Below are 27,584 nucleotides of genomic sequence, written 5' to 3'. Positions count from 1 at the left end.
GAGATATTTTGGGGGCCAAGAGTTAAGTGGATTAATCCGGATCCAGATTCAGATCCTATATATAATTTTGGATTTCGACCCAGATCCGAATATTCAGGATCTGATCGGATCCAGATCCATATCCAAATCCGATTATACTATTCAGATCCAGATCCAGATCCAGATCTAGGTGGATCCTGACCAGATTCGAAAAATCCACACCCCTATAATAACTAGGTTGAATAGAGTAAGAACCATTATCATTGGATAAACACAAAACACACATGCAAAATGCAGCCAAAGCACAAGCACACATGCGCACAGGCATTCTTGGACAGAAAATCAAACCCGACCTGCATGACTAAACCAAACATGGCCATGATAGCATACAAGAATGATGCATTCATGTTCCCACATGCATGCCATTTCGCATGGCTGTGAATCTTGGAGGCTCAGGATATGGATTCTTTCTGATAATTTTCGACCTTAGGCCTGATGATGAGAAGTCACACATGCCTTCGCAGTTGATCTGCAACTTCAAAATTGGAGCTTTTGATGCTCTTAAGTGAGTAGAAACCCTGCAACCCAAAGTAAACAAGATCAAAGTTGTGAGCACTCTCACTTTTACATATGAAGTAAAAACTCAGTGCTCTTTTCCTTGAGGGAAAATATCATCCTAATTAACATTCTAGTACCTCAAAATATTTCCAAAATGCAAGGTTTGGAACCTAAAACAGAGGCCTTAAGTAATTTGACCAACTTAAAAAGTCCTGCCAAATAGTAGTACCATGCCCCTACTCGATGGGTTCCCCATCTTGAAATAGCCTCTTTGGACATTTTTTTAAATTCAATAGGAGGTATCTGAGTGAAATGAAATTTAAAAAATAAATTTTTTAATATCAATTTGAACCTTTTCACCCAATTAGTGTTTTTTTGAGTGGTTTTGACCCCCTTAAATGATATTTTTCCCTTCTCTTTTAGGAAATTTCAAGTGCTCACCTTCTCAAAACTGAGTTACATTCTGTTCATTCGCAAGCTTCTCTCACCTTGGCGAGGAGTTCTTTCCAAATCAGAGATTAGCTGGGGCATGGTCATGCCCCCAGAGACAATGATTTCTGCTTTTAGATCAAGATTAAGAAAACAAACAAATATCATTGTCAGTTCCTTTTATTTACTTTATTTTTTGATGAGTTACCTATATTTTAAAGAGCATGTACACTATGCTCCCTCGGAAGCATAGTTTACTTCCCCACTCCCTCAGCCAGAAGACGTACTTGGAGGGGTTTGTTCAAAATGAATTTTTGCAATATCTCAGTTCCCTTTTATTTACTTTCTTTTTTGATGAGTTACCTATATTTTAAGAGCATGTATACTTTGCTCCCTAGGAAGTACAGTTTACTTCTACTCCCCTCTGTCAAAGACTTTACTTGGAGGGGTTTTTTCAATATGAAATTTTGGGGACCATTTAAGAACTACTAGATGATTATTTTTCAAAAAAATTAAAAAATAAAATTGAACGTTGAGTTTTCTAATGCTATCACAACTAAAAATTGAATGGTCTCTGTTCAATCTCAAGATATTATTTTTTCGAGTGCATAGATGATACAATTAAGTTTTTTTCTTTTTTTTTAAGTTAATCTATAGATTGAAGAGGTTACATCTCCAAATTTTGGGGTCCTAAAACTAATTCCAGGTGGGGTTTTACCCGAGGGAGTAAATGGACATTCTAGTTCCATAGGTGTGGAATATCTTTTGGCTATTTTAATATGCAACATACCATTCTTTTATTCTTTTTTCTTCCAAACAAAGAAATTGACTGAATCTACAGCATTCCTTTTCACAAATTAACAAGAAGCCAAAAGATTTCATGCTTCTGAGGGAGTATATTGTCCATTTCTCCCTCAGGTAAAACCCTATCTAGGAATATTTTTAGGGAAAAGTTTACAAGGTTGCAACCTTAAAATGTAGAATTACAGATGCACCTCAAAAATCCATCGGAAAAGGTTGTTTTAATGTTGAAAGACCCTCTAATTGATCATCTCAACATCGAGATGTATGAACGTGTAAAAAAAAGATTTTGAGTCCCAAAAGTAGTACATCTTACAACACATAATCTAGATCGTCCATTTTCAAGATTTTCACATGTTTATAGATCTACATGATTTTAACCATTTTTGAGTTTAAAATTTTAAAATTAGATATGAAAATACATTTTTAAAATATCTTATGAATTTTTTACACCAAAATTACATGTTATAATAAAATTTGGAGGTGCATCTTAATTGGATTGTTTAAGGTTGCAACCTTATTGGAACCGCATCCATATGTTTAAGAACCCAAATTTTGAAGATGTAACTTCTTCAACGCTATATGTTGTAATCAATTTAAAAAATAAATAAATCAAAATTGCACTCTCTATGCGCTTAAAAAAAGTAATGCCTCAATGGAAAACCATCCAATTTTTTAAGGTTGGGATCAAAGTGAGAAAACTCAAAATTCAAAATTTTTCTTTGGGTGTGGTTTGTATAGAGCCTAGGCTATAAACAATCAAATTAGAGCCTACCTTCAAATAGTATCGAGAAATGCGATTTCAACATTGAAAATCTTAGTGATAGTCTTAAAATATATTTTCATTGTTATTTATAAAGTTAAAGGGCCAGTTTGGAAGTCAAATAAATTAATTTCACATTGAAAAAAATCGTAAGTTTTTTCATCTTTAATTAAAAAACATTGCCATCCTTTTTTATTATTATGTTGGACTATTTGGATGGAGTTAACATGCTAAAAGCAAAGTCGCATTTTACCCTTCCAAAATTCTCTTGCCAATCCAAAAGGTTTTCTCGTCTCTCACAGCAATAAAATTTTTGCTTCCATACAATAAGCAAACCTACAACCCAAGCTTTCCCTTATTCGCGAAGAGAAGGGGTTTCCTATGGGTGTGGTATGAACGAAAAGGCTCGCCTTTTGTAGAGAGAGAAAAGTCATTGGCCTTAAAAAAAACGCCGCATAGGGCTGCCATGGATGAGGCTTGAGCAACCCGAGCTTCTCCTTATTCATGAAGAAAATAGGCTTCCCATGGGTGCAATATGAGAGAAAAGACTTGCTTTTGTAGAAAGAGAAAGGGTTTTGGCTTTACAAAGATGTTGTCTAGGGCTGCCATGGATGGCGCTTGAGCTTCTTTGGTTTTATGCAACCCGAGCTTCTCCTTATTCATGAAGAGAAGGGTTTCCCATGGGTGTGGTATGAGAGAAAAGGCTTGTCTTTTGTAGAGAGAGAAATGGCCTTGGCTTTACAAAAACGCTGCCTAGAGGGTTTGAGCTTCTCTAGGTTTTTTTAGAGAGAGAAAATGAAAATGCTCTGTATATTCAAAGAGAGTAGATTTGGGGTTTTTGAAGTTTCACGGAGTTGTTGAGTCTTGGGTTGAAGTTTGCTCGGGGATGAGAGAGCTGCACTTTCATCAAAAAAAAATTCAAGTCTTATTTGAATTTTTTTTTACAGTAACTTTTGCCTTGACACTGCAATATTTTTTATTTCAATCTAAAATTCTAACAAAATCTTGAAGTTGTCCAAACGGTTCAAATCTGTTTCACAAAATTTTTTAATTGCAATCCAAAAATATTGCAATTTTGGGTACATCCAAACTGGCACTAAAGCTTAAAAAATAGTGTCTATCAAAAAATCTATGAAAACTTGAAAATCTTGAAAATTGACGGTCCAAAAAAGCATTACAAAATACACTATTTCCAAAACTTGAAATCCATTTTTTTTCATGTCCATGCATCTTGATGTCGAGATGATCAATCTGAGGATATTTGAGCATGAAAACAATCTATTCTAGTGAAAATTTTGGGGTAGGCTCTAATTTGATTGATTAGAGCCTCGGCTCTATATAAACTTTTCCCTTTTTCTGTTGAATATAATCATCTAATGATTTTTAGGTGGTTCCCAAAATTCCAGATCAAACAAATCTTCCCAGGTTAGGTTAGTGTTCTACCCGAGGGAGTAAGTGTAGAGTATATGCCCCCGCAGGAGCATCGTATATATATGCTCTAAAAGAAAAGCAACGGCATTCAAGTGTCCATCAAGATAGAATGAAAAAGACATGGAGTATGAAGTTGGTGCTGATGCCACAAAACGAAAAAAAATGTTTATTTTGAAAAACAACCACACGAACACATACCTATGCCTTCTCTAATAGACAGATTAGGCCTGATGATCTCCTCGGAGTTGACAAGAAAAATATCACCAATATATAGATGGTTTGTGGGAACATAAACGCTACATAGTTCTTCATCTCCATTGTCTCTCTGGGCTCAGGTAACAAGAAATCAAACTCTAACAACAGGAGAACAGATGATGACATAGATATACGACTCCATATTCTTTTATGCCTCCCACTTTTTGAGGCAAGCAAAACAACTACCGAGACAAATAAATGTATTTTACTGAAGGGAAAATGCAAAACAGACTTATTATTTGGATAGCCAGCAAAATCTGAAAATCATGCTTTCTGAAAATAACGTTTTACAAAAAAGAAAAAACAAATGATAATGTCTGGTAGCAATGCATTGAGTTTTGTAGTCACAATGATGAGGATATTAAACCTTGCCTGTGACATAGACACATTACAAAACCAACTTATGACCTAGTTTTGTGCCTTTTATAAAGGTGGCGGGGTATACGTATCCCTAAAGCCAAGAGTGCAGACATTCATGCTCCTCCACCCTTTCTCCAATATAAAACAATGACTACTTTTTTATATAAGTTTCTACGATGAAGAGCCAATTCTCTTAAATGAGGTTATTCTCATTATATGGTATTTCTGTAGTTTATTGTGCATATCTAATCCTTCATAAACTCTATAATGGGTTTAGTCCTAATAGCCCAGGTCCTTTTCTTGTTCTATCACATTTATTGATGATCAATATCTGATCCTTGAGTATGTGCATCAGTTATCATGTTCATTGCCTAGCCATGCAGGCATCTTGCTTTTGATTCAGAGTCAAACAAGAATTGACATAAAGTACTAAAAAAAAATAGCAGTTTCTCAATTATTAATTATATGAAGAAATAGAAGAAGACAATAAAACGGCGGTTTAATTCACTGATAACTGCAGGGCACAAATCAATGGAAGCATAAACAGTCAAAAGAAAACTTCTCGAGGTTATGCCTTAGAAGTACCTGAAGGACAAGTGAAGAGGTAATGAAACCGAATGCATATTCACCAATGCGTGGGTGGCGTATTATTGCAACCTCTTTAAAAGCCATGCTGTTATGATCTGCAAATAGGCATGTCATACACACCCATTAACCATGGATCATGTTTCCAAAAGCCTACTCACAAGAATAATATAGTAAAATCTGCATGAAATAATCAATTAACATAATCACTTTGTTTTTATTAGCCAGAATTTATTCACAATCCCTATAACACAATAGGTTAAATCAATATGAATTACGTACAAGGTGTACTATTAGAACTCCCCAAAATTCAATAAGAAGGCACTAGATGAATCGACATACTTTTGCCCACATTCAAGCCAGATTCAAGGAAAACGAGAAGGGCATGTAAAATTTGACCATAAAGTATTTCTGTGCCACATGATTCCAACTATTATTTCTTTTTCCTTTTTTTTGGCATACAATTGGAATAGATTCTTTAAACCCATAAACCACAGCAACCCTCCGAATCTCCTGAAAGTCTGAGGTGTTACACCAAAAAAAAAAAGACTTGAGAGAGAAAGACAGTAAGCACCATATCATTCCTCCAAGTTTCCAAAGCAGGCACATACTAAGCTAAAGCACCATATCATTCCTCCAAGTTTCCAAAGCAGGCACATACTAAGCTAACTTACCACCCGAAAAATGAGCAATTCATTCCATCTCCGAGATCAATAGGGCGGTCAATGAGCTACAACTCGTTGTGGTATCACACGAAGGCATCACAAGAAGGCCTCTTCTCCACCGGAACACATGTAAAATGAGGAAAGGCATTAGAGCCAGCCTAGTGGCAAGGGCCAACCTTAGCACATCAAGTAACTCAATAATGACCTCAAGTCAGGATCTGTTATACGTCTTCAATGTCAAAATGCACCTAAAAAGAACTGCAACGATGAAAAGCCAAAATCCATCTTTCCATAATAGATCCTCCAATCCCATGGACAATTCAATCCCATGAGAATTGTGAGCATATGCCGCAAAGGGTTTCCTTTATGTCTAAAAAAATCAATGTCGCCTTTGTTTGGGGGTATTTTCTGAGACATTCAAATTAACTAAGATATGTTCACATAGACCTTGATGAAGAAACCCATGATAATTTTTTCCAAATGGTCCAGAATTTTGGCAAGGCCTTTGAAACGGTCAATAAAACTTGACGTGGAGAATCAACTGATTTTTTGGGTGAAAGAAAATCAGCAGGTTTGGATGAAAGATAGGGCTTTTGACAAGTCTGCCGTGATCTGAATAGTGTTCCATATAGACTTGACAAATTGGGCCAAATGATTCACAAAGATGGTGGAGCGAAGGAGATCAAAAAAAATAATTCAAAACTAGGGAAATCCTTATCTGTTGCAATTTGCAGCAGACTGCTGAAACAATCTTCAACCTGGATTCAAATAATGACCTCCAATCAAAACTAATTCTTTTATGTGAACAGAAGAATGTTGTGGAATCTTACATAGAAAATTTTATGCAATTTTGATGCATTAAGGGTTTAATAAATACAAAACAAGTGCTCACCTGTTGCAGTTTGCAGTAGACAGCGGAGACAAAGCTCACCACAAGCTCAAATGGGTATGGTTAATGACGTCCGATCAAGAATAACTTTTTATTTGGATAGAGGAATATCTTGGGGATCTTCAATAAAAATCTCATAAATTTTGGAAATGTATAGGTCGTCCAAATAAACTCAGAAGGTAGTCAGTTTCAGGTTGCAAACTGCAGTATGTGAAGAACAGCTCGAAGTAAACTCGATTGAACCGAGATTCTGACACTCAAAAATGCTGATAATTTTTATAAAGGTGATGAAATGTCTTACTATGTTTTTGTCAATATTTCATGAATTTTGGGCACATCTCAGGGACCCAAATAAATCCCATTTGTAGCACTCTCTGCTGCTCACAGCAGACTCTGTTTACGAGTATTGAGGTCTCAACGCACACATACAAGGACCGATTTATTGAGGTTCTACCTCATTTAAAGAAGTTATTACCACCTCAAGTTTCCTCTATGGATGAACCTCGTTCCTTTATCCCAAAACTGCCAGAGCTTTTTTGGTTTGATAATGGAGATTGAGAAGGATTATTCCAAGTTACTCTTTCAAAAAACGAGGGATTGTTCCAAGTTTGCAGAGACTTCCGAAACTCCTTCCTCAATTTCGATATTATCCACCAATCTAGGCCGAAGGCCCACAGCAACCCTTTACGCTTATACCTTGTGTGGTCATTGAATCCTCCTTGAAACCAGAATGTGTAGGCCTCTGTGACCTCCTTTGGAAGGCCTGAATGAGTCTGAGCAGCTGAGGATCCTCTAAGAAGAAGGTACCAGTGTCGCCAGAGTCCTCCAATTAGTTCGTTTCTTGGTTCTCTGATTGACAGTCACTCATGGTGCCCACCCGCCGTGCTGCTGGGAATGGGAGGCCATTATGACTTCGTATCTTCCCCTGATCCGGCTACCTGCACTAGTTCTAGGGCCCATTTCCTCCTTTGGCTGCCTGGCTCTGATTTGCATCTGCTGGAGCTTAGTTTTAAGGGCTGAGATATCTTTTAAGAGCTTTCTTCTTTAAGGAAGGTGAGAGAACAATTGACTATCTTTATTGATTTTCTCTCCTGCCGACCTACAAGGCCCACACCCAACTTCTGGTTGATTGCATTCAACATGGTGTTGGTCCAAATGAGCTGTTGGTGGACTTGGCCTTGTGCCTCTTACCTTGGCCCCTGTGTCACAAATAGGGGTATTGCCTGCCTCGTCTCTTCCCCCATCTAGTTTTTGGGGTTCAAATGGGAGAAAAGTGGAAGTCCATGATGACCGAGTCACAACTCACTACCCCTACTCTCCTTCCATAGATCAAGCCTAATCAAGAAAAGTCATGTCCCCTCCTGAGGGCTTTTATCCAGGTGCGCCTTAGATGGTTCTTTCTTCTTCAGTGAAATCCTTCACGAATTTGACTTGTCTAGGATCGCAAAGAAGTTCCTCATAGTTGGTAGTGATGGCCCCGATAATCACAAGGGCTTCCCACCTCCAAACTTCCTCAGGTTAATAACATATTAGTAAAAACAAATTCACAAACGTGCACATGCGCATGCCTTTTAAGGCATGCACTAATCTTTTATTAATAACAAGTTGATTTTGTCTAAAAAAGTAATAAATGCAACATGTGCATTTATAAATTGCTAGGTTATTAAGTAATATATATTTCAAATGTATTCATATGTTGCATTAATGGTGCGGTGATTATCCCTTGTGGTGACTACAAATGACCCACAGTTCAAAACTTTAGGAATGAAATAGCATTTTAATTGCATAGTGATACTTTGTGTCTAAAATTCAGACACGTCTGTAAAAATGTTGACACGCCGTGTTGCCAGAATGGCTTTCCCAACACTAACAAAGTGTCATACGCGTATCAGGGCAGGTTGACATATGTCCAAGTGTCAACATGTGTCGATCGCAACACAAGGGGAGAAGTGGAGTGTCTATGCAACACTGTGTGTGTGTAAGAAACTAGGACTTTTTCACGAAATATTCATTATTTCAAGAAAGCCTTGTTGCCATGGGCCTCTTTCTTAGTTAGGAACTTCTAAATTTCTATATGCAATCAACTATTATGGAAGACTCACACTGGTACATCTTTCTCAAGTTCTATGTTTATCTCTGCATATTAGATTATAAATGACTTGTATGCTCTTTTAAAGAGGCTTATCTTGGAGTTGGGACATGCCAGATCTCATCCATGTTCAGGTTTGGTGTTGGAATGTGGGTTTTATATTTCCCATCACTCCTATCTTTCACTCCAAATTTCCTAAAATCTCTATCGCTCTTTCTCCCTCTAAACACATTCCTTAAATCTATAAAACTTAATTTGTAACCTAAATCTTATCCATCTCTCCCTAGAAATCTCTTTTACGTTTTATTCAAATTATGATGTATAGAAGAGATATATGGATTATAAAAATAAGAGCAAGCAAACTATAAAATAATAATAATAATAATAATAATAAAATACAAAAACTTCACAACAGTCTGGAAAGTTTTTTATCTGCTCATTGGTACCACGAAAAATTGGAATTAATATATGCAATTAGCATATCCATAGAGAAAACACTTATGGAACTTAACAAAAGGTTAGATAGAAACTTAAACATAGAAAAATATTGAATAATTTCAAAATCAAATAAAAATCAAATATTAAATGTTAATTTAAAGGGAAATAGTTTAAGGATTATTGTTCATCAAGAGCATCATGTAACCCTCTCTCTCTCTCTCAAAGTATGTATATATATATATATATATATATATATATATATATATATATATATATATATATATATATATATACACGTAAATCCTTTCTCCCTAAAAATCATGCAGATTTCTTATCTAAATCCAGCTATAAAGTTACAAGAAAATTGGAAATCTCCTTCATGATTTATTTTTACAATCTTATTTGTCTCATCCATTAAAAGAAAATTTCAGAGAAAAAATCAGAAATGTTCATTATTCCTACCAAAACAGGAATTTCTACAATCTAAATCCCGTGATTAAAGTGAAAATCTCCTTCATGATTTATTCTTACAATCTTATTTGTCTCATCCATAAAAAGAAAATTTAAGAGAAAAAAATCAGAAAAATCTCCCTCATGATTTATTTTGACAATCTTATTTGTCTCATACATAAAAAGAAAATTTAAGAGAAAAAATCAGAAATGTTCATTATTCCTACCAAAATAGGAATTTCGACAATGGTATATATTACATAGCTTACCCAGAAAAAAAGGGAAAAATTAGAAAAGGGTAGATAGAAAATTAAACAGTTTTTGAAGCAATACTGGATGACTTCATAATAAATAAAAAATATCAATATTTCATTTTAGAAATCATTATTCATCTGATTTCTCAGTTGGAGTATCGTCAGCTAGTAGTACTTTATCTTGCCATTTTGGATGGCCAATTTATTCCTTTGGACTCTCACCAGCAAAATGCTAATCCACAAGAAAACTCTTTAGTAATGGCTAACCCAGCACGAATGTATATCCTGTACAATAAACAGCTTCTATGAGTGCTTCCTTGAAGAGAGTTATACTATTAATATCATATCCTTATCTCAAGGATTTAGCATCTTAAAGATTCAATAGGTATGTAAAAAGGAATTACACCTTGTAGGCACCCCATTTTGGAATTGACAACTTCCTTGAAATTTTAAATCTCAAAGCATAGGAAATAACCCCTTAAATGCATAGTAAAAGCCCTAGATTAGCCATTTAAGCCCTAGGAACTACATCAGCCTAAAATACCGTAAGACACATCAAATCATAGTCATATTCAAACCATAGTCCAGCCCACAAATCCAAAAATTTCTCTAAAATCCCATGAAAAATTTTAGTATGATAAAAAATGATAGGTTTATAAGTTAAAGGGAATGATAATATATTGATACTGCCAAACCACATGAAATGTGATCCAATATAGCAATTTCCAATCATCAAAATCACAATACCCAGGAAATCTACGCCAAGCCGGTTGCTTGTCGCGCCGGGAATTGCAGCACGCCGTACATCAGATTTGCACCGCAAAATGTGGCGTGAACAACTGTCAGCCTCTGATTGGTGTGGCCAACCACCGCACCTACTTCTAGGTCATTTTTGTATATAAAAATCCTCATTCTTGATCCCAAGGGGAGAGGGCCGCACATTCTCAAGAAACCCTAATTCCTCTCTCTAGCCCAACCTTAACCCTAGTTTTTAGAAAACCCTGAGAATCTTAGAAACCTTAGTTTTCAGGAGCCATGGCCACCTACTTCAGAGAAAAAAAGCTTCCCCTTTTCATTACCTGAGGCATAAACCTTTAAGATCTTAGGTTCCTTTTCAAGCTATTTCATTCAAAGATCAAAGTCGATCATTCATTTTATCAAAAAGGAGTTCATTCAGTCAATCTAAGTTCTTATCAAGGCCTCTACTCTAGGTGCCGGGCCGTGATACCCAGCCGGCTCATAAGTTCCACTACTTTACCCTATTTTTTGATCTTTTAATTCCATTTTGTTAGTCTATTAGATCTTAGTTCATTTCCTAGAGTTTTATCATTCGTCTTGTGGCTTTGATGCGGTTTACAAGTTGGCCTGCTGATGATCCGAAGAGGGTTAGATCTCTTATGCAAGATCAGATCACCTTTGAATCGGATTCAACCTGACCCTATCTACCTAATCTCAGTTAACTCATGAAGAGCGGAATTTGTCCTGATCTAGTGCGAGGTCGGTCCCGAATCCAGCTGTACACAGACCTATTCAATTCCCAAATCAAAATTTGGAAGAATTTTGTGTATTAGCCTAGTTTTGCATTAGACCCTTTGTTTTCTGAATGACTACTATAGCTATCATCTAGTTACTACAGTAATCATAGGTTGTAATTATATAATCTCAACAACAAGAAGGACATTTCACTTTTTTTTAATTCTTTGATTGTTTTGCCCATGGTCTGCAAATATCAATGCAGTCAAAGCAACAAGCTAAACTACAAACAAGTATAGATATTCTGAGAGCCTTGCAATCTGAATGACTTCTTTTTTTTCATGTAATCGGTTATACAGCAATCACTACATTGTACAGTTCACAGTTTTTATGTTAGGAATGTGGAACACATGCTTCTACTAATGGGATAGTTTTGGGGCAGTTCTTGCATGCGTGATTGCTGTATAACTAATTACATTAAAAAAAAAAAGTCATTCAGATTGCAAGGCTCTCAGAATATCTATACTTGTTTGTAGTTTAGCTTGTTGCTTTGACTACATTGATCTGATCAATTTGCGGACCGCATGCTTCTATCCCAAGAACTGCCCCAAAAACTATCCCATTAGTAGAAGCATGTGTTCCACATTCCTAACATAAAAACCGTAAACTGTACAAAGCACCTGCATGACATTAATGATAACCAAATACATTATTTTTCTTAAATGCAATGTGACAGTCTCCATTTCATTAATTAAGAGAAAATTAGGAGATTGAAAAAGATAAAGACCACCAACAGGTAGTATACAGATGACGATGAGGCATCAAATAAGGGACTACAGCAAGATCATTAACTACAAGACATGAAAACTTTGATAACACAATTTTTTCTACCAATGAAGGGAATCACATCAGATTTGATAAGGGTAGAAGCCATGCTGAATGTGGCTATATTTACCTGGGGATATAGCAGCACTGATTTGCTTCGAGGCGGAATAAATATGCCTTATAAATGGCATTTTCTTAATAAGGTATTCCCCAAACCAGAAAACAGTGGCACCCATCCAGGATGAGACAAAAACGCCAATGGAAAATACAAAAATCAAAGAAGTCACAAATCCAAGACCTGCATTAGGAAAACAAACTTGTTATCGGATAAAGCAGGACCTTTTCGACATACAACAAGCCAGAAGCTGAATTTTGATCTTATGTAATAAGCCATTGAACATAAAATTTCTCAAAAACTTCTTATAAAGATTTACATAATTTGATTATTCAATCATGCTTTTCTCTATTTTTAGGTCACAAGGGAGTTAAACAATTCAAAACCATGCTGTAAATCATAATACATAAAGTTGCATCATTCATAATTGCTGCCACGACATGAAATAGAAAAAGAACATGCAGGTAAAGTAAAAGAAGTTCATATGTCCTGGGAACAATCATAGCTATACTATCTAAAATATAATAGTGATCATGAAATGCACTGATCTTTTCTTATTTTTCAGAGTATAGATGATTTGGGCTGTGTTTTGGCATATCTCAAAATGCACTAGTTTCAATAAATGGTTAACAATTTATTGGTGGTCAACGCACCATTGCTTGCCAGCAACTTCTATTGTTTCTTTTTTGTATTTTTTTTTTTTTTGGGTGGGGGGGGAACAAGGAGCAGATAGTGAAAAACCCTGCATCCAGCCCATGTTTTGCATTAGGAAAGACAAGGCCTCATGGGGCCTTGTCTTTCCTACCGTACTATTCGTGGCAAAGCAGTCTGTCAATAGTGCATGAGGGATGAATCTAACCCACAGGCAAAGGAAGCATTAGTCAATCTTCAGACCAACTCCTACTTGAACTTAAGTACCAATGAAATCCCAAAGTTGAGGGATTAATAAGTGGTTGCCTTGTTTTTGAATCATGCACATTACAAACTTCCAATATATTCCTCCATTCTCACTCTGCCTTCCCTTTGTCCATCATCATTTACAAATCTTCTGCCAAGAACAAGATTCATCTCCCATAAATATCTGGCATCCACTTGTATGACAGTTAGCTTGGTGAGTGCCAATTTAATCATAAACTCCTCAAACACCAAATGAAAAACACATATACACAGCAGACTAGGATACATGAGATTTTATGAACGTGACAGGAAAGTACGGCCATGTAGTTTCCACTGAAGCAGGAAAAAAAATTGACTTGTGATTCGAGGCCATTGGCATGATAGACAACCATGAGCATGAAAACTCGTGGATAATAAGTCCAGAATACAGGCACTGTGCAGTACAAAATAAGCAAAACAAGTACAGAAGCCATCAAAATAAAGAGAACAGAAAGTATTTCTTATTTAAACATTCCGTAGTCTCAAAGAAATTATAATTTTGACTAAATCTTCACAGAAAGTATAAGTTTGCAAGCTGGTAGAATTCAGGCTCTGGAACAGCATAAAAAATCTAATTCTCTCTGAGCCAATCAAATCATTTTCAACAAGTGTTTTAACCAAAATATTTGTGTATTTAGCAAAAACTCAAAGAACAAGGTATTGCTCTGACCGAAAATCAGCAAGCTATCATCAAACTAGAATGAAAATAAAACCTAACGAAAAACATGCACAATAGGCAAGGAGCTGAAACGAACATTGAGACACCTGCAGGCTCTGCAGTGAGGGCTCAAAATTCGAGTGGTTAAGTAAAACTCAGTCTGGCACATGAATGAGCTTTTGACTATAACAAACTCAGGTCTGGGCCACACAATAAAAAAGAATAACAACGAAATGAAGCTCAATAAATATAACAGATTGCTAAAATAGAGAACAGAAATAAAAAAGATTAAACTGCTACATGCGCACAATATTGAGACAACTGAAGAAAAAGGAATATAATGCAGCTTGAACATATAGTTCACTCTTTGGCTCATAAACTTTATCAACCCAAACCATTTGAAAAACAGCAACAATTGGTAATAACCTCATAGAATAACACTTGTATTAACAATTGAAGTGTTACAAAATGTGAATCTTTTATTCCTAAACATGACAGCAAGTTCTCAGAAAACAGCCATCATTCTTCATAAATGCATATTCCGCTGGTCAGGGATTAAGATAAAGATCAATAGTGGTGGATTGATTTCAAAGAACCACTTGACCTGTACAAGTAGGATTGAAGTTTTAATCCTCAAAGCAGGCGTTTTGAAAATAGCATTGACCTGCCTCAAACAAATTACAAAGAAGAACACAGACAATCCATGCTGTAATTGAAAAAAAAATTGCTCAGGAACAATTCAAGTGCAAGTTATTGAATAATAAATTACAAAGAAGAACACAGACAATCCATGCTGTAATTGAAAAAATAAATGCTCAGGAACAATTCAGGTGCAAGCTAATATCCAAGCAGTAGCATCCACAAGCGACAAAGATATCAGCTTGAAAGAAATAAATTCATTAAAAGTACTATGCATAAACAGCTGAACAGAAAAAGGATTAGAGTCACACTTTTCAGCGAGGCTGAAAAGAATGGTTCCAGAATGAAAATTAAAACAAGGATGAAATTCTAAGATTATGTTTCTGTCCAGACCATTGTATAGCCCATTGTTATATCCTTATACAATGGTCTCTATGCATTTAGTTCACACTTTGTAATAATTTTTTTTTTTTTCTTTTTTTTTTTTGGGGGGGGGGGAGGGGGAGATAGAGAGAGACATGATCAATGAATCTGGAAAACATTCATAGCTGTACCGAATATGTTGAAGCCCAATCTGACGTATATTGGTCTAAAGAAGCCATCAACAAATTGAATAAACCACCACGTAATGTAAAATGTAATTGCAACTGGAAAGAGTACTACGCTGCAATTAAAATTCAAGTGCTGTTAGAGTTGCAAGGAATAAAGGAAAGAGAAAGGTATTATAAACAGTAAAACAAATGCTGAATCGACTTTAGCGAAGTACATTATAAGTAAATTGGTTGAACATACTAGTAATTTCATGTGGGATAAGACTTGATCTCTTACCATCCAGTCATAAATTTTTTGGAGATCCAGCTTTGAAAAACAACAAAGAAAGCCTGCCCAAGCACAATTGACAAGAATCTCAGACCACGACAAAGTTGATCTAGTACTCTAGTTTGTTTCAGAAGTGTTATAGGTATAGAGTTCGGACAATGTTACAAAAAGCTCTTACCAGTGAAGGCACAAGCAAGTTTATCAACTATAGTATATACAAAGATCTTAACCACCAACACAGCATATCAGCAAGATAAATTGCCACAGGAGGCATGCACGCATGCATGCGAGAATGTGTGGGCACAGGAAGCACATTTAGAGACCTTGAATATCAACGTGAAACAAATGTCCCATTAAACACATTTCGTTCTTTGTTTCTAAGAGTTCTTAGTTCTCTCCATTAAAAACTTTAAAGTTCAGGATATGTGAAACATGAAAAGGATGGATAATAGGCAACGCACATACCAAATGAACGCAAAGAAAATAGCTCTAGAACATAGCTACCAGGATCTCCTGACCTAGCAGTCGATCTTACTTCAGGATCTTGGTCCAGCACTCCAAGTTAGGGATCTCCATGGGTCTTGATCCCCACATTTTGGGATTTAGATCCCCACCTTTTAGGAATCACTCCTGGCCGCTTGAAGGGGCAACAAGAGGCCAAGAAGATGATTGGTTTGGATCTTAGTTACTATTATAATCTCTCTCTTCCATATGCTTTTGGATGTTGTAAATTGTTGAACTGTGAATAAAGCAGCATGTTATGCTTTTCAAAGTCGTGTAAATATTTAAATAAACAGATATTATCAACAAAAGAATCAGTTCTCACATACTGCAATCTAGGCGTGCCTCATCATAATATTTTTTAATTGTATGTTGTAGGTTATTGTTATATAAATTCATTATTTTTATTTCCATTTTTGTGTCCATTTCCTATTGCATTTTGTGGTTATAAAATTTTGGAAAAAAAATGTTTATTTAAAGATTGCATGGAATGCGCTCCCAGCCAAGCGTGCTTCCTATAAGTGTCAATCCATCACTATTGCTACTGCTCTAGCTCTCGCCCCTGCCCCCATTATTACTCCAAAATGCTGTAAATTGTAAAACTCCAAATAAAGCAGCCTGTTATGCTTTTCAAGTTGTGTGAATTTTTAAATAAACATATTTTTTGTCAACAAAAAAAATCAGCTCTCACGTACTGTAATCCAGGCATTGTGTCCACTTTTTTATTGCATTTTGTAGTATTCTTTGATTTAACATTTTAATTTTTAAATTTTGGAAAATTTTATTCAAAGATTGCATGGAATGCGCTCCCAGCCAAACACGCTTCCTACAAGTGTCAATCAGTCGCTCTCGCCCCTACTCCAGCTCTCGCCCCTGCCCCTGCTCTCGCTCCAAGCAACTAAGCTCCAGAGTATAGAAATATGGAAGGGTGTCCGTGGGAGGTGGGAACAAAGAGAGAAGATAGAGATTCTAAGCGGTGTCATCAAGATCAGACCGCCACCAAACCCGCAAAGTGCCTGGTTCAGTCAAAACCGGTCAAACTATTGGTGGAACAGATTTGACTGGATTTTAAAAATATTAAGAAAATTATGAATAATAGTTTAAAAATAAGTACTATATTAGAAAACAAGTTCCCCACTTTGTTTGGCCTGCTGAGCTAGTTAACACCGACTAGTCGGACCAACCAAAATCGGTCAAACACTAATTTTGATTTGTTTTTAACCAAATTGTTTTTATTCTAGACTAAACCGATGCCCAAGGCAGTCCAACCGGTCAGACCAGTTCAATCTAGTCTTGATAACTATGATTGTAAGAACTACAATACATGAGAATTGTGAGTAGAAATCACAAGAAAGAGAGGACACAAAACAGTTGATATCAATTCTTAGAGCAATGAGATGCATTAGTGATAATAATATAAAGAAATGAGATGCATTAGCAATAATGTGTAGGCTGTAGCATAAATAGGATGCCTAATAAGTATCTTGGGTTCCGTTAAGCATAGGGAAACCATTTAAGGCATCGTGAGGAGAAAGCTAGAAAGACTTTATAGAAAGTTGGACTTATGGAGGACTAATTTTTATCTATGGGAAGGAGAATCACTCTTATAAAATCACTGTCATCAAATTTACCTAGTTATTACATGTCATTGTTTCTATCCCAGAGTAAGATCACTGTTATCAAATTTACCTAGTTATTACATGTCATTGTTTCTATCCCAGAGTAAGTTACTAACACAAACACAAGGCTCATGTTCACGCTGGAGAGTCCTTAGTTAAGCTAAGTTTCTGGTTAGGTGGTCAAAATGTGTACACCAAGAAGTAAAGGTGAGTTGAGATTTAAGAATATCCAAGCCATGGATAAGGTAAACTCACAAAGTAGTCGTGGAGATTTGCTTCCCATTCTGTACAACCATGAAAGCAGGTTGTGGAGAGCATGGCATTGATAAAATACGAAAGCTAACGGATGGACATTGCACTAGAAGGAAGCACTAGGAATTCTTGAGCAGGGTTAACAATTGCATGTCGAACGTTGTCAGAGAAATAAGAATGCAGGTGAGTTGTGGTAAAAATACTCTCTTTTGGTTAGAATAAATGGCTTGAACGATGGGCAATCTATAAGACAAAACCCCAAAGCGTTTTGCATTGGCCACGAAACCAGCCTTAAGGGCGGCGGAGGTTGCGGAAATGACTAGTCAACAAGCACTATGGACTCCAACACTATGTTCACCAACAAAAGATAACAAAACTTTTACAGAGCTGCAAGAGGAGCTCCAACATTTTTTCTTCCTGCTGGAAAGTGAGGTTAGGATGGCTTTGGAGCCTGGAAGAAGTGGGGAGTTCTCTGTGGGGGTCCATGTAAAGAACTCTGACTTAATGGTTGGCAATGCTTAACAAAGTGTTGACTGTTGATCGTCTAATGAACAGAGGCACATTCTGAATATCTGTGGAATCTGCAAACATGAAGCTAGATCAGTAAGCCACTTATCCGTTCACTCCAGTGTATCAAAAAGTGCCTACCTTGGGACCCCATGGTACCCCAAGGGAGGATGGGTGCGTGAGCATCGTGCCTAAAGCGAGACAATCCCCTACCACCCAAAAAAAAAAAAAAGCCGTGGTATCTAGCACCCCAGCCAAGGCAACCACGCACAACATGTGGTACCAAGTACCTCAGCCTAGGAAACCACCCACTGGTATCAAGATACGGAAGCATAAAGCCTTACATGGCTGCATATATCTGGTGCGGTCAAGCATAGGTAGGCAGGCATGCAAGATGTGCCCACCAAGGCAGCGCATAGCCTGCACATGCCACCACATCATGCCAGTGATGCACTCATATTGTGTATTGATTTTCACAAGTTTGTTTATTTAGTTTTATGGATTAATACCTGCTAAATTTATCGAGTTACCGAGGGTTTAATTTTGAAGAAGATTAAACCAAGAGATTGAAATTTCTCTCAATCTTGGGTTGAGAGTAAAACAAAACCCAAAATAACATTGTACCATGCTTGCTATATGCTACAATGCAAAATTTGGATAATTTCTACTTTTTTTTTAATAATATCGTAGTATGTTTGCTTTCTTACTTAAGTGCATCGTATATTGATATACTCTTGTGTTTTATTAAAGTTAATGAATGGATTGGATCATTGTATTTTACATGTTAATTATATTCGAGAATTAAAACAGTATGTTACTCTCTATTGGCGACTCAGACTTCGTACAGATCAAGGACATATACAAAATTAAAATGTCCACTATCAAATAAACCACATATTCATGTTAGCATTTGTATTCTTATATATTTTATGGTCATTTAAATTTTTCAATGTTTTTTGTCTACGTCAAAAGTGATTCGAACACATCAAGGTGCATGGTGCATTAGACCCCTCAATGCCTCGCACCACATCACGCATTAATGACCTCATGCTTGTCTCAGGAGAACCCTTGATGGGGGCAGAAGATGCCCAATCTACATATACATATGTAGAGAGGAGCACTTCGGGGGCCAGCCCCTCTAGCCACCTAGGCACCACCCTACACTTTTTTGTACAATATTTCCTTTCACGTGTGCTGGGGTTTGTGGCCATCTAAAGGTCTTATGAGAGCATATAAAACTATGACTATAGTGAAATGATGACTCTAGTAGGAATAGGGCCTAGTAAGACCAAATGAAGCATTTTTTTTATGTCGTGACTCACCTAGGCTTGACAACCTAGGACTGCGATGATGTCTAAAACCCAATGTTCACAAAATCAAACCGGTATAGTTAATCGGACATGGACCCAGAAGTGGTTTAATCGGCTTAACCGGTAAACCGACCGATTCAACCGTTCTAATCGGGTAAGTCCCCGGGCGGTCAAAACAGTGTTGAAAACATAAAAAAGATACAAAAAAAAAAAACTACTAAAATATAAAAAGCATATAAAGAATGATTAAAACAAACACATTCAAATGAAGTAGAAAATTAAAGAAAAATAGATTTTAATGAATCGATTTTTTAATTAAAGTGAGTATTAATGACAAAAAAAATTAATCTTTTCCATAATTTAAAGAATATTAAAAAATGCATTACAAACCAAATTCCTTATTTTTGAGAATTTATATGCATTTTTTTTAATGTTTTTTTTAAACATCTATTGATCACCAAAAACGCACAAAACCAGAACCGGCCAATGGCCAGTTCCAATCTAACCCTGCGTTAGTGGATAGATCGTCCGATTTTTCTAACAATACTAAAACCCTTTAGCCCTAAACATATGGCATAACCATTGAGGGTTTATAGGGTTATCCCTTGAGGGGGATCGAGAGATGCCCAAGGTGGTTTCTTTGTCAGAGGACTTCATGACCCCTATGTCAGTTGGCAGACCTGAGATGACAAGGGTAAAATCCTCATCATTGACATCACAGAGTATGCACAGATAATAACTGTCTTGGGAAGCAACCCCTTGGGGTACGTCGTGTACATGTGCAGAAGAGATGATCCCTAGCACCATTGTGATAATGTGCATCTTATGGGATGTGGCTTGTCCTAACGGGGGAACCTGTAATCCTTGTACTAAAACTGTGTTCTCAACATATATTCACTAACTTTGATTGACCAATTATAAATCCTTGCGATGAGTTGTGGGTCATGAGTTTTATTGGGTCAATTTAAGAAAATAATTATAATTCGCAATTGCTACTATAAGTGGAGTGTCTCAATGAATTTCCATGATTCTTGACCCATTGAATCCAATTCCCATTGACTTATATTTAAGAAAAAATTTCATACACATCCGTTATAGTTTCCATTATTATGGCTCTATTGAATAGTTTTCGTTATTATCACCGTGTCTGTTTTTTTAATGTCAAAACGAAAATTTAAAAAAAATACGATTTTACCCTCTTTTGGTTGAAAATCCGAATTCAAAGTATTTTCGATTGTTCAACAACCAAAAATACACCAATTTCGGTTCTTGAAAAATCAAAAATTTAAAATTTTCGATTGTTGAAGAACCGAATACTTAAAATTTCGGTTGTTGAAGAACCGAAAATTTTAAATTTTCATTCTTCAATAACCGAAAAATGTTCTCTCTCTTGTGGTGTATTTTTGCTACCTCTCTGAAGTCATAGTTATCTGGAAAATCAAAGGGGAACAACTAGTTTAAACCCCTAAATTTACGAGAAATCTTAGGGATTATGAGATTAGAAGATTAGGAGAAATCTTGCGACGTATTCTCTCTCTGCCTCTTTGAAGTCATGGCTATCCGAAAAAATCAGGAGGGGACAGCTAGTTTGAGCCCCTAAATTTAGGAGAAATCTCAAGGATTATGAACTTACCCAAAAAAAAAAGGACACTGGGTGAAGGGGAGAGAGAGAGTTTAAAAAATATATATATATTTTTACCCATGTAATGTAGAGAGAGAGGTAGAGAGAGGATAAGCAAACCCACAAGAGAGAAAAAAAATTTCGGTTCTTTAAGAACCGAAAATTTTAAATTTTTGGTTATTCAAAAACAGAAATTGGGCATGTTTTCAGCTGTTGAACAACTGAAAATACTTTGAATTCAATTGTTCAACAACTGAAAAGGGCAAAGTTGTCTTTTTAAAAAAATCATTGACATAAAAAAAAGGGACTTGGTAATAACGGAAACTATTCGGTATAGCCGCAATAACGGAAACTATAACGGATATGTATGTAATTTTTCCTATATTTAAATATGTTTTATTTGAACCACGGAACATCAAAATGAGTTTTTTAAATTGCTCTATATATTTAATTTTCTCAAAATTAATTTTTCTTAGCTAAAAACTGATTTTAGGCATTTGTAAATACAAAGGTATTTTAAAAATACTAACTTTAAATTTATTAGGGGCATGTGGGGGCCTTTCTTGAAAAGGGCCCACCATGTAGAGGCCCACTTGAGTGGGGAGTGGGGCCACATAGGCCCCATGAGATCTCGACAACCCATCTCTCTCTCTCTCTCTCTCTCTCTCTCTCTCTCTCTCGCTCTCTCTCTTTCTTGTTGCTTGTTTAACAAGACTTCTAGACGAAGTCAAAGATTCAAGGTAAATATTATGTTGAATATCGATTGAGAGAGAAAATTTGATTGAGAAATTTATAGAAAGTTAAGTTGTTCCATACATTGAGATTTTATGACACATATTCTATATTTTTATAAAATCCTATATTTGATTGGAATGGGTCAAGGAAACTTAGGGATTATAGTTCTAGAATCGTCCCTTTAATCATGATGGCTGACTTTCGGGAATGCGTGGTTAAGATCTTTTCACCCCACAGGTCGCTTTAGATCGATGATCAAGATTAAGTCTCAATGAGATGGTAAACCCTAGACCTAAGAAACCCTATTTTGCAACCATAAATACCCCCTAGGGGTTGACCTATCTACACGCACATCTCTTGACCTCTCTCTTTCCTCCCTGGGGTTGCATGCCTGTCTCTCTCTTGCCTTCTCTCAAACCCTAGAGAAACGAAGGGGGCCACACCCCAAGGAGAACATAAGGGTGACACGCCCATGGTAGATTAGGTCTAAGTGTTTAGAGGGTGCCCTATCCCATAGAAAATAATATAAGTGTCATGCTCTCATGCTTAGATGAGGGTTTGCCTTGGCTTCCCGTTTGTGAGACAAAGTGAAAGACCTACATCGCGAGCGCTATCGGTCTTGGAGATCTTGAGTGCGGTGCTAAGTCCATGGAGGTGATCCAAGGCAAGGTAATATGGTACTTAACGGCTCCATATTTCTTGATTCATTCTTGTATTTGTATCTTGATTTAATTGAACAAGAGAGTTTTTTTTTTTTTTTTAATGGAAGGAAAGTAAGGAACCTAGATTGTATTGTTATCACCTAAGATATATAATAGTTATAGGGTTATGCGCTTTTGATAGATGCGGCTGCATATGCGCCGCATCAAGCCGCATCCCGCATAGGCTGCATCGCACCGCATCCCACTGCCACAATGTCCACCGAAAGTTTTTCCTGTTTTGCCCCTCGAGGAGGGGCAAAATGGTCTTTTTGACCATCTAGGGAAACTGTTTGGGGGGGTATTAGGGGCCCTAAACGAAGATTTTCAACCACTTTTGTGGCTTTTTTTGCATCAAATCGAGGTAAAAAAATATTTAGGCGGAATTTTTTTTTTCATCGAAATCTTCGAATTGGCGGTTGTTTGATACTTGGATGTTCATTGGATGCCTTTGATTGTTGATTTGGAGATGTTAGGGTGAATTTGTGATAAAAAATCGGGAGTTTTAGAGGTCGTGAAGAAATCGAGCAGTGCTTCACAGAGTCGGTGAATTTTTTTTCCTTCTTGTACAATATTACTATTATACATATTTTGGGGGCAATGTCTTCTTCCCAATCTTCTAGTGATAAGGATCCGGCTTGGAAATATGCTAAACTAAAAAACCCCAAAGATAGAAACTGTGTGATATGCTTGCTCTATGGAAATACTTATATGGGCAGATAACTGGATACAAAATCTCCGACAGCTAATAGTTTTGAAGTTAATCATTAAACTAAAATACCTACTATCACATATATCACCTTCATATTTTTTTCTATGCATTAACTTATTTTTTTAGATTTTCTATAATTTTTTTACATTTATTGACCTCATCATCGCGATGCACCCGCATCCGAGACCGCATCGCCACATCGGCCCCCCACCACATCAGGGCCGCATCCCGCATTTTAAAACACTGGTGTCAAGTATATACAACTAAAATTTCAACTTAATCTGATTTGTTCAAAAAATTTTACAATTTCAAATAATCATCATCGTCAAAGCCTTTTTCTAACTAATTAGGGTCGACTATACGAATCCTGATCCACTATTCTACTATATTAAGGGTCATTCCCTCAATGAGGCCATAAGTCCCCATATCCTTTATCACTACTTCCAACCACGTCCTTTAGCCCTCTTTAAGCCATCTACTTGAACTAACTTGCACCTCTTAACAGGTGTTGTACTAGGTTTGCGCTACACATGGCCAGCCCACCTAAATCTACTCTCTCTCTATCTTATTCTCTAATGATACAAGACTTAAATTTTTTCCAATGTATTCATTTAAAATTCTATTCCTTCTTGTATTGCAACTCATCCATCTCAATATCCTCATCCCCGCTAGACTCAGTCTATGGGCATATTATTTTTTGACTACCTAACATTCCACCCCATAGAGCAAAGTTGGTCTCACATCTATCCTATAGAACTTGCCCTTCAGCTCCATTGATATGCGGCAAACACATAAAATTCCGATAGCAAATCTCCACTTAGCCCATCCAGCTCTAATTCTATGTGCGACGTTTTCCTCAATCTCTCCATTTTCCTAAATTATCAACCCAAGATATGGAAAGTGCACTTCTTTTGGTATTTCCTGACCGTCAATCTTAACTACTTCCTCGTCTCTACTCCTATTATTGCTAAACTTGCATTTCATAAATTGTCTTACTCTGGCTAATTTTGAAACTTTTTTATGCTAAAGCATCCCTCCAAAGTTCTAACTTTGCATTGACATTGTTTCGGGCCTCATCAATCAAAATTGTCATCTGCGAACAACATACAAAACGACACCTTATCTTGTAGGTGCCTAGTTAAGTCGTCTATAACCAAGACAAAGAGGTATGGGCTCAATGCCAACCCTGATGTAGACTTATTATCACTAAAAACTCACTTGTCTCTCCATTAACTATTCGTACACTAATTAGTGCTCCATCATACATGTCTTCACCAAGTCGATGTAGTGCCTGAAGACTCCTTTCTTTTCCAACACCCACCAAATCACATCTCGAGGTACTCTATCATAAGTTTCTCTAGATCAGTAAAGACCATGTGGAGGTTTTTCCCTTCGACCTAAACTTCTCAATCAGTTGCCTAAGTAGAAAAATAGCATCATTTGTTAAACTCCTTAGCATAAAACCAAATTGGTTTTCTGATACACTAGTTTCATATCTTAGTCGTTGCTCAATCACTCTCTCCCAGAGCTTCATAGTGTGGCTCTTGCACAATTATTTATATCTCTTTTGTTTTGTAAATAGGTACCATAGTATTTTTCCTTCATTCGTCTGCCATTTATTTTGTTCTCAACACCTCGTTGAACAGCCACCCAATCAATGCCAATCTCCCCCCTTGCACTTCAAAACTTCTATTGAGATACCATCTAGTCCTAAAACCTTCCGATCTTCATCCTTTTTAAAGCTTTTTTTCACTTCCAATATCCTAATCCTACGAATGTATCCATGACCTCCGCCCTCATTTATGCAAACGGTTCCTTCTATCGCTATGTTCCCATTGTGTTCATTATTAAAATTCAAATAGAAACATATACTTTTAACCATTCAATCAAGATTTGACGACTCAAAACATTCACCTAAACTACTATTCCTTTTTAGGTGACAACCTATTGGTAGCTCTTTCTATATGTGTGTGTGTGTGTAAGGAAATAGAAGCTTGATAAGCTATCTTGGTTCTATAAATGCACAAGTACTACAAGATCTAGAACACCAAAGTTGCCTCTTTTCTACAGAGAAAAGTTCATACAAAGAAAAAAATTCAGAGAAAACTAAAGCAAAAAGAGAGAAGTTCGTGTCTAAGTTATAGCAAGAGAAAATGCCCTTTCACTTTCAGCCAATGTGACCATTGCACAATTTAGATGAATTATAACTCTTTGATCATCAACTATAATCGTTAAAAACGGTTCATTAGTTGCAATTGACATGCTACTGGTTACCTAAGGTGCCTTTTCCGTTTTTAAAATGTTCTTCTAAGGCACCTTTTCGAGTTCCAAAAGCCAACTATCATGCTTAATAAATTGCTTTCCCAATACTAAATGCGGGAGTAGGAGCATACTTTCGAACCTACGCTGGCTGGCGTTTTGCTAGACAAAAAGCAAAGCACTCTCAAATGCTCAACATAAAAGCACTCGTTTGAGAGGCTTTTTGTTGTCCCCTCTCCAACTTTTTGAGGCTGCAAAGCCCTAAGGATTTGACATTGCTACCACTAGCTTTGCTCCTTGCTTGCCTTGCCAATAGATTTATTCCAACTTTTCTTACCAAGGGGGAATATTGCATTCATCTGCACAAGCACAACCAAACAACCCCTTGCACAAACCGATGGTAGTTATCACAACACCAATTTACCAAGACTACCCCCTGTCCCACAAGTGGCAATGCCCATAGTGGTAAAATATTGAGAAGCCACTAGCCCGACCCGCACATGTAGGTTAAGGGCGTCTCTCGCATCAATGCGAGTGTGTGAAGTGCAAAATGTGCCTCCAACACCCTTCCACACGAGCAAGCACATCACACCCTTCGAGTGCTCCACCAGGCCTTCTCTCTCCTTAGTTCTTAGAACACAATGAAAGAGGGTGTTCCCATATTTAAACATAAATTGCATATCTCCATTGTCCAACGTTGGACAATAAACCCGCTACTTCTCTCTCTACATATAAAACACACTATCCAAAACAGCATGATTCAAAAGACATTATTTTGAAATAATACCTACTATTTTTTCCATAGCAAAAATACAAGAAAGTCATACAGATTTTATCTTATCAGGTAACCTATAATGCTTTAATAACCCAAAAAATCAAGGAATAGGGACCATCATGGTCCTAGAAATTATTCGCTTGCAGGTGAAAATAACATCTAAATGAAACCTTTTATGCACAAACTGGTAAAGCAAGGGAAGTAAGGAGCAACACCAAATGGCGATTCTGATTAGATTACCTTTTCAACGAGTGCTAAGGGTCACCATCCCAGCATTTAGATACAGAGTCCAATGAAATTCCATTAGACATTGTAGCTATGAATTTGTTCCCTTTTGCTTAGGAATCCTAAGCAAAAGTGAACAAAGTAATAGCAATTGCAGAAATTCAATCACCAGTATGAAGTTATGGACAAATGCTCCGCAATTCCAAAAGTCAACAAAGACGAGTGCTCCATGGTTCCATGTATAACAAATTCATAGCCAGCATTATATCCGTTTCACAAATTTAAACACAAGCACAACCAAATGCTCCCTAGTTCCACAATTTACCAGAGATTCACAACGGAAATAGAGATCGATAAACAGAGACACAGTCCCAAAAAAGTCACCAAAGGAAACATCGATCAAAATCTAATATCATTCACTAAATCCCTATGGTTTTTCTCACTACTCTCAATTTCGTCTTATTCTCACCCTAGAACAAAAGGTAGATTTACATGAACGCGAGAACCAATTCCCAACCCCCTCATCTAAGCCAGCGATCAGAAAGAAAGTCATTAAACCCTAAACCCCAATAAAATTTTCTGATCCATGAAAATATTGACTAAATTAGAGATCAGATCAAACTAAAGCTCTAGAAAAATGTGGAATATGTGATAGCCAATAGAGAAAAGAAATGTGAGAGAATTAGGGTCAGAGCTGACCTTACGAGTAGATGAGTTAGGAGAAGAAGGGGGTGATTTATCAGGATCTTCAGGGTCCTCTGGTTGTTGCCCTAGCCTCGAGGCGAGAGGCGTTGACGTTGACTCCTTCTCCTCCGCCATTAACCACTCTCTCTCTGCAACAACAACAATTCCGAGGAATACTCTCTTTCCTCTCGTGCTCTCACTCCTTTTACTCTCCTCTCTATCTAATACTTCACTCTCCTCTACTCACTCTCTCTCCTCTTTCTCTCTCTGCAACT

The 27,584-nt window shown here is 36.8% G+C and overlaps 1 protein-coding gene and 1 long non-coding RNA gene across 11 annotated transcripts; both read right to left on the bottom strand.

Moving 5' to 3' along the window:
• Window positions 1–222: 222 nt before the first annotated feature.
• On the bottom strand, window positions 223–27,584 carry LOC18436845 (protein LIKE COV 2). Of its 10 annotated transcripts, none has more exons than XM_088851601.1 (9): window positions 27,325–27,584; window positions 15,385–15,473; window positions 15,147–15,256; window positions 14,558–14,659; window positions 12,375–12,542; window positions 5,162–5,259; window positions 4,160–4,286; window positions 979–1,094; window positions 223–557 (listed from the first exon to the last, which is right to left on the bottom strand). In XM_088851601.1, exons 5-8 carry the CDS (start codon window positions 12,478–12,480, stop codon window positions 994–996), a joined length of 432 nt encoding a protein of 143 aa, XP_088707727.1. In that variant the 5' UTR covers window positions 12,481–12,542; window positions 14,558–14,659; window positions 15,147–15,256; window positions 15,385–15,473; window positions 27,325–27,584; the 3' UTR covers window positions 223–557; window positions 979–993. The 10 variants fall into 10 exon arrangements, with proteins under 10 accessions (XP_088707727.1, XP_088707723.1, XP_088707725.1 ...); XM_088851597.1 differs by having other exon boundaries at window positions 15,421–15,473; XM_088851599.1 differs by having other exon boundaries at window positions 14,558–14,617; window positions 15,421–15,473.
• LOC148779898 (uncharacterized) lies at window positions 13,038–13,265 on the bottom strand. The gene is made up of 2 exons (XR_016044165.1): window positions 13,180–13,265; window positions 13,038–13,140 (listed from the first exon to the last, which is right to left on the bottom strand). It is a non-coding gene; the product is annotated as an uncharacterized LOC148779898 (long non-coding RNA).

Source organism: Amborella trichopoda, chromosome 11, assembly GCF_054954075.1.
Source record: "Amborella trichopoda isolate Santa Cruz 75 chromosome 11, AtrichopodaSantaCruz75HAP2 v2.0, whole genome shotgun sequence".
NCBI lineage: Eukaryota > Viridiplantae > Streptophyta > Magnoliopsida > Amborellales > Amborellaceae > Amborella > Amborella trichopoda.
Note: the sequence above shows the minus strand (reverse complement) of the source record. Positions and strands in the feature narration are given on the sequence as shown.

Coding starts and splice junctions, on each gene's coding strand:
- LOC18436845 (XM_011626059.3), bottom strand. CDS start 27,444: ATGGCGGAGGAGAAGGAGTCAACGTCAACGCCTCTCGCCTCGAGGCTA. Junction 12,543..15,146: donor ATTGGGCTTCAACATATTCG/GTACAGCTATGA, acceptor TTCCTAATGCAG/GTCTTGGATTTGTGACTTCT. Junction 5,260..12,374: donor CAGTGCTGCTATATCCCCAG/GTAAATATAGCC, acceptor GCCTATTTGCAG/ATCATAACAGCATGGCTTTT.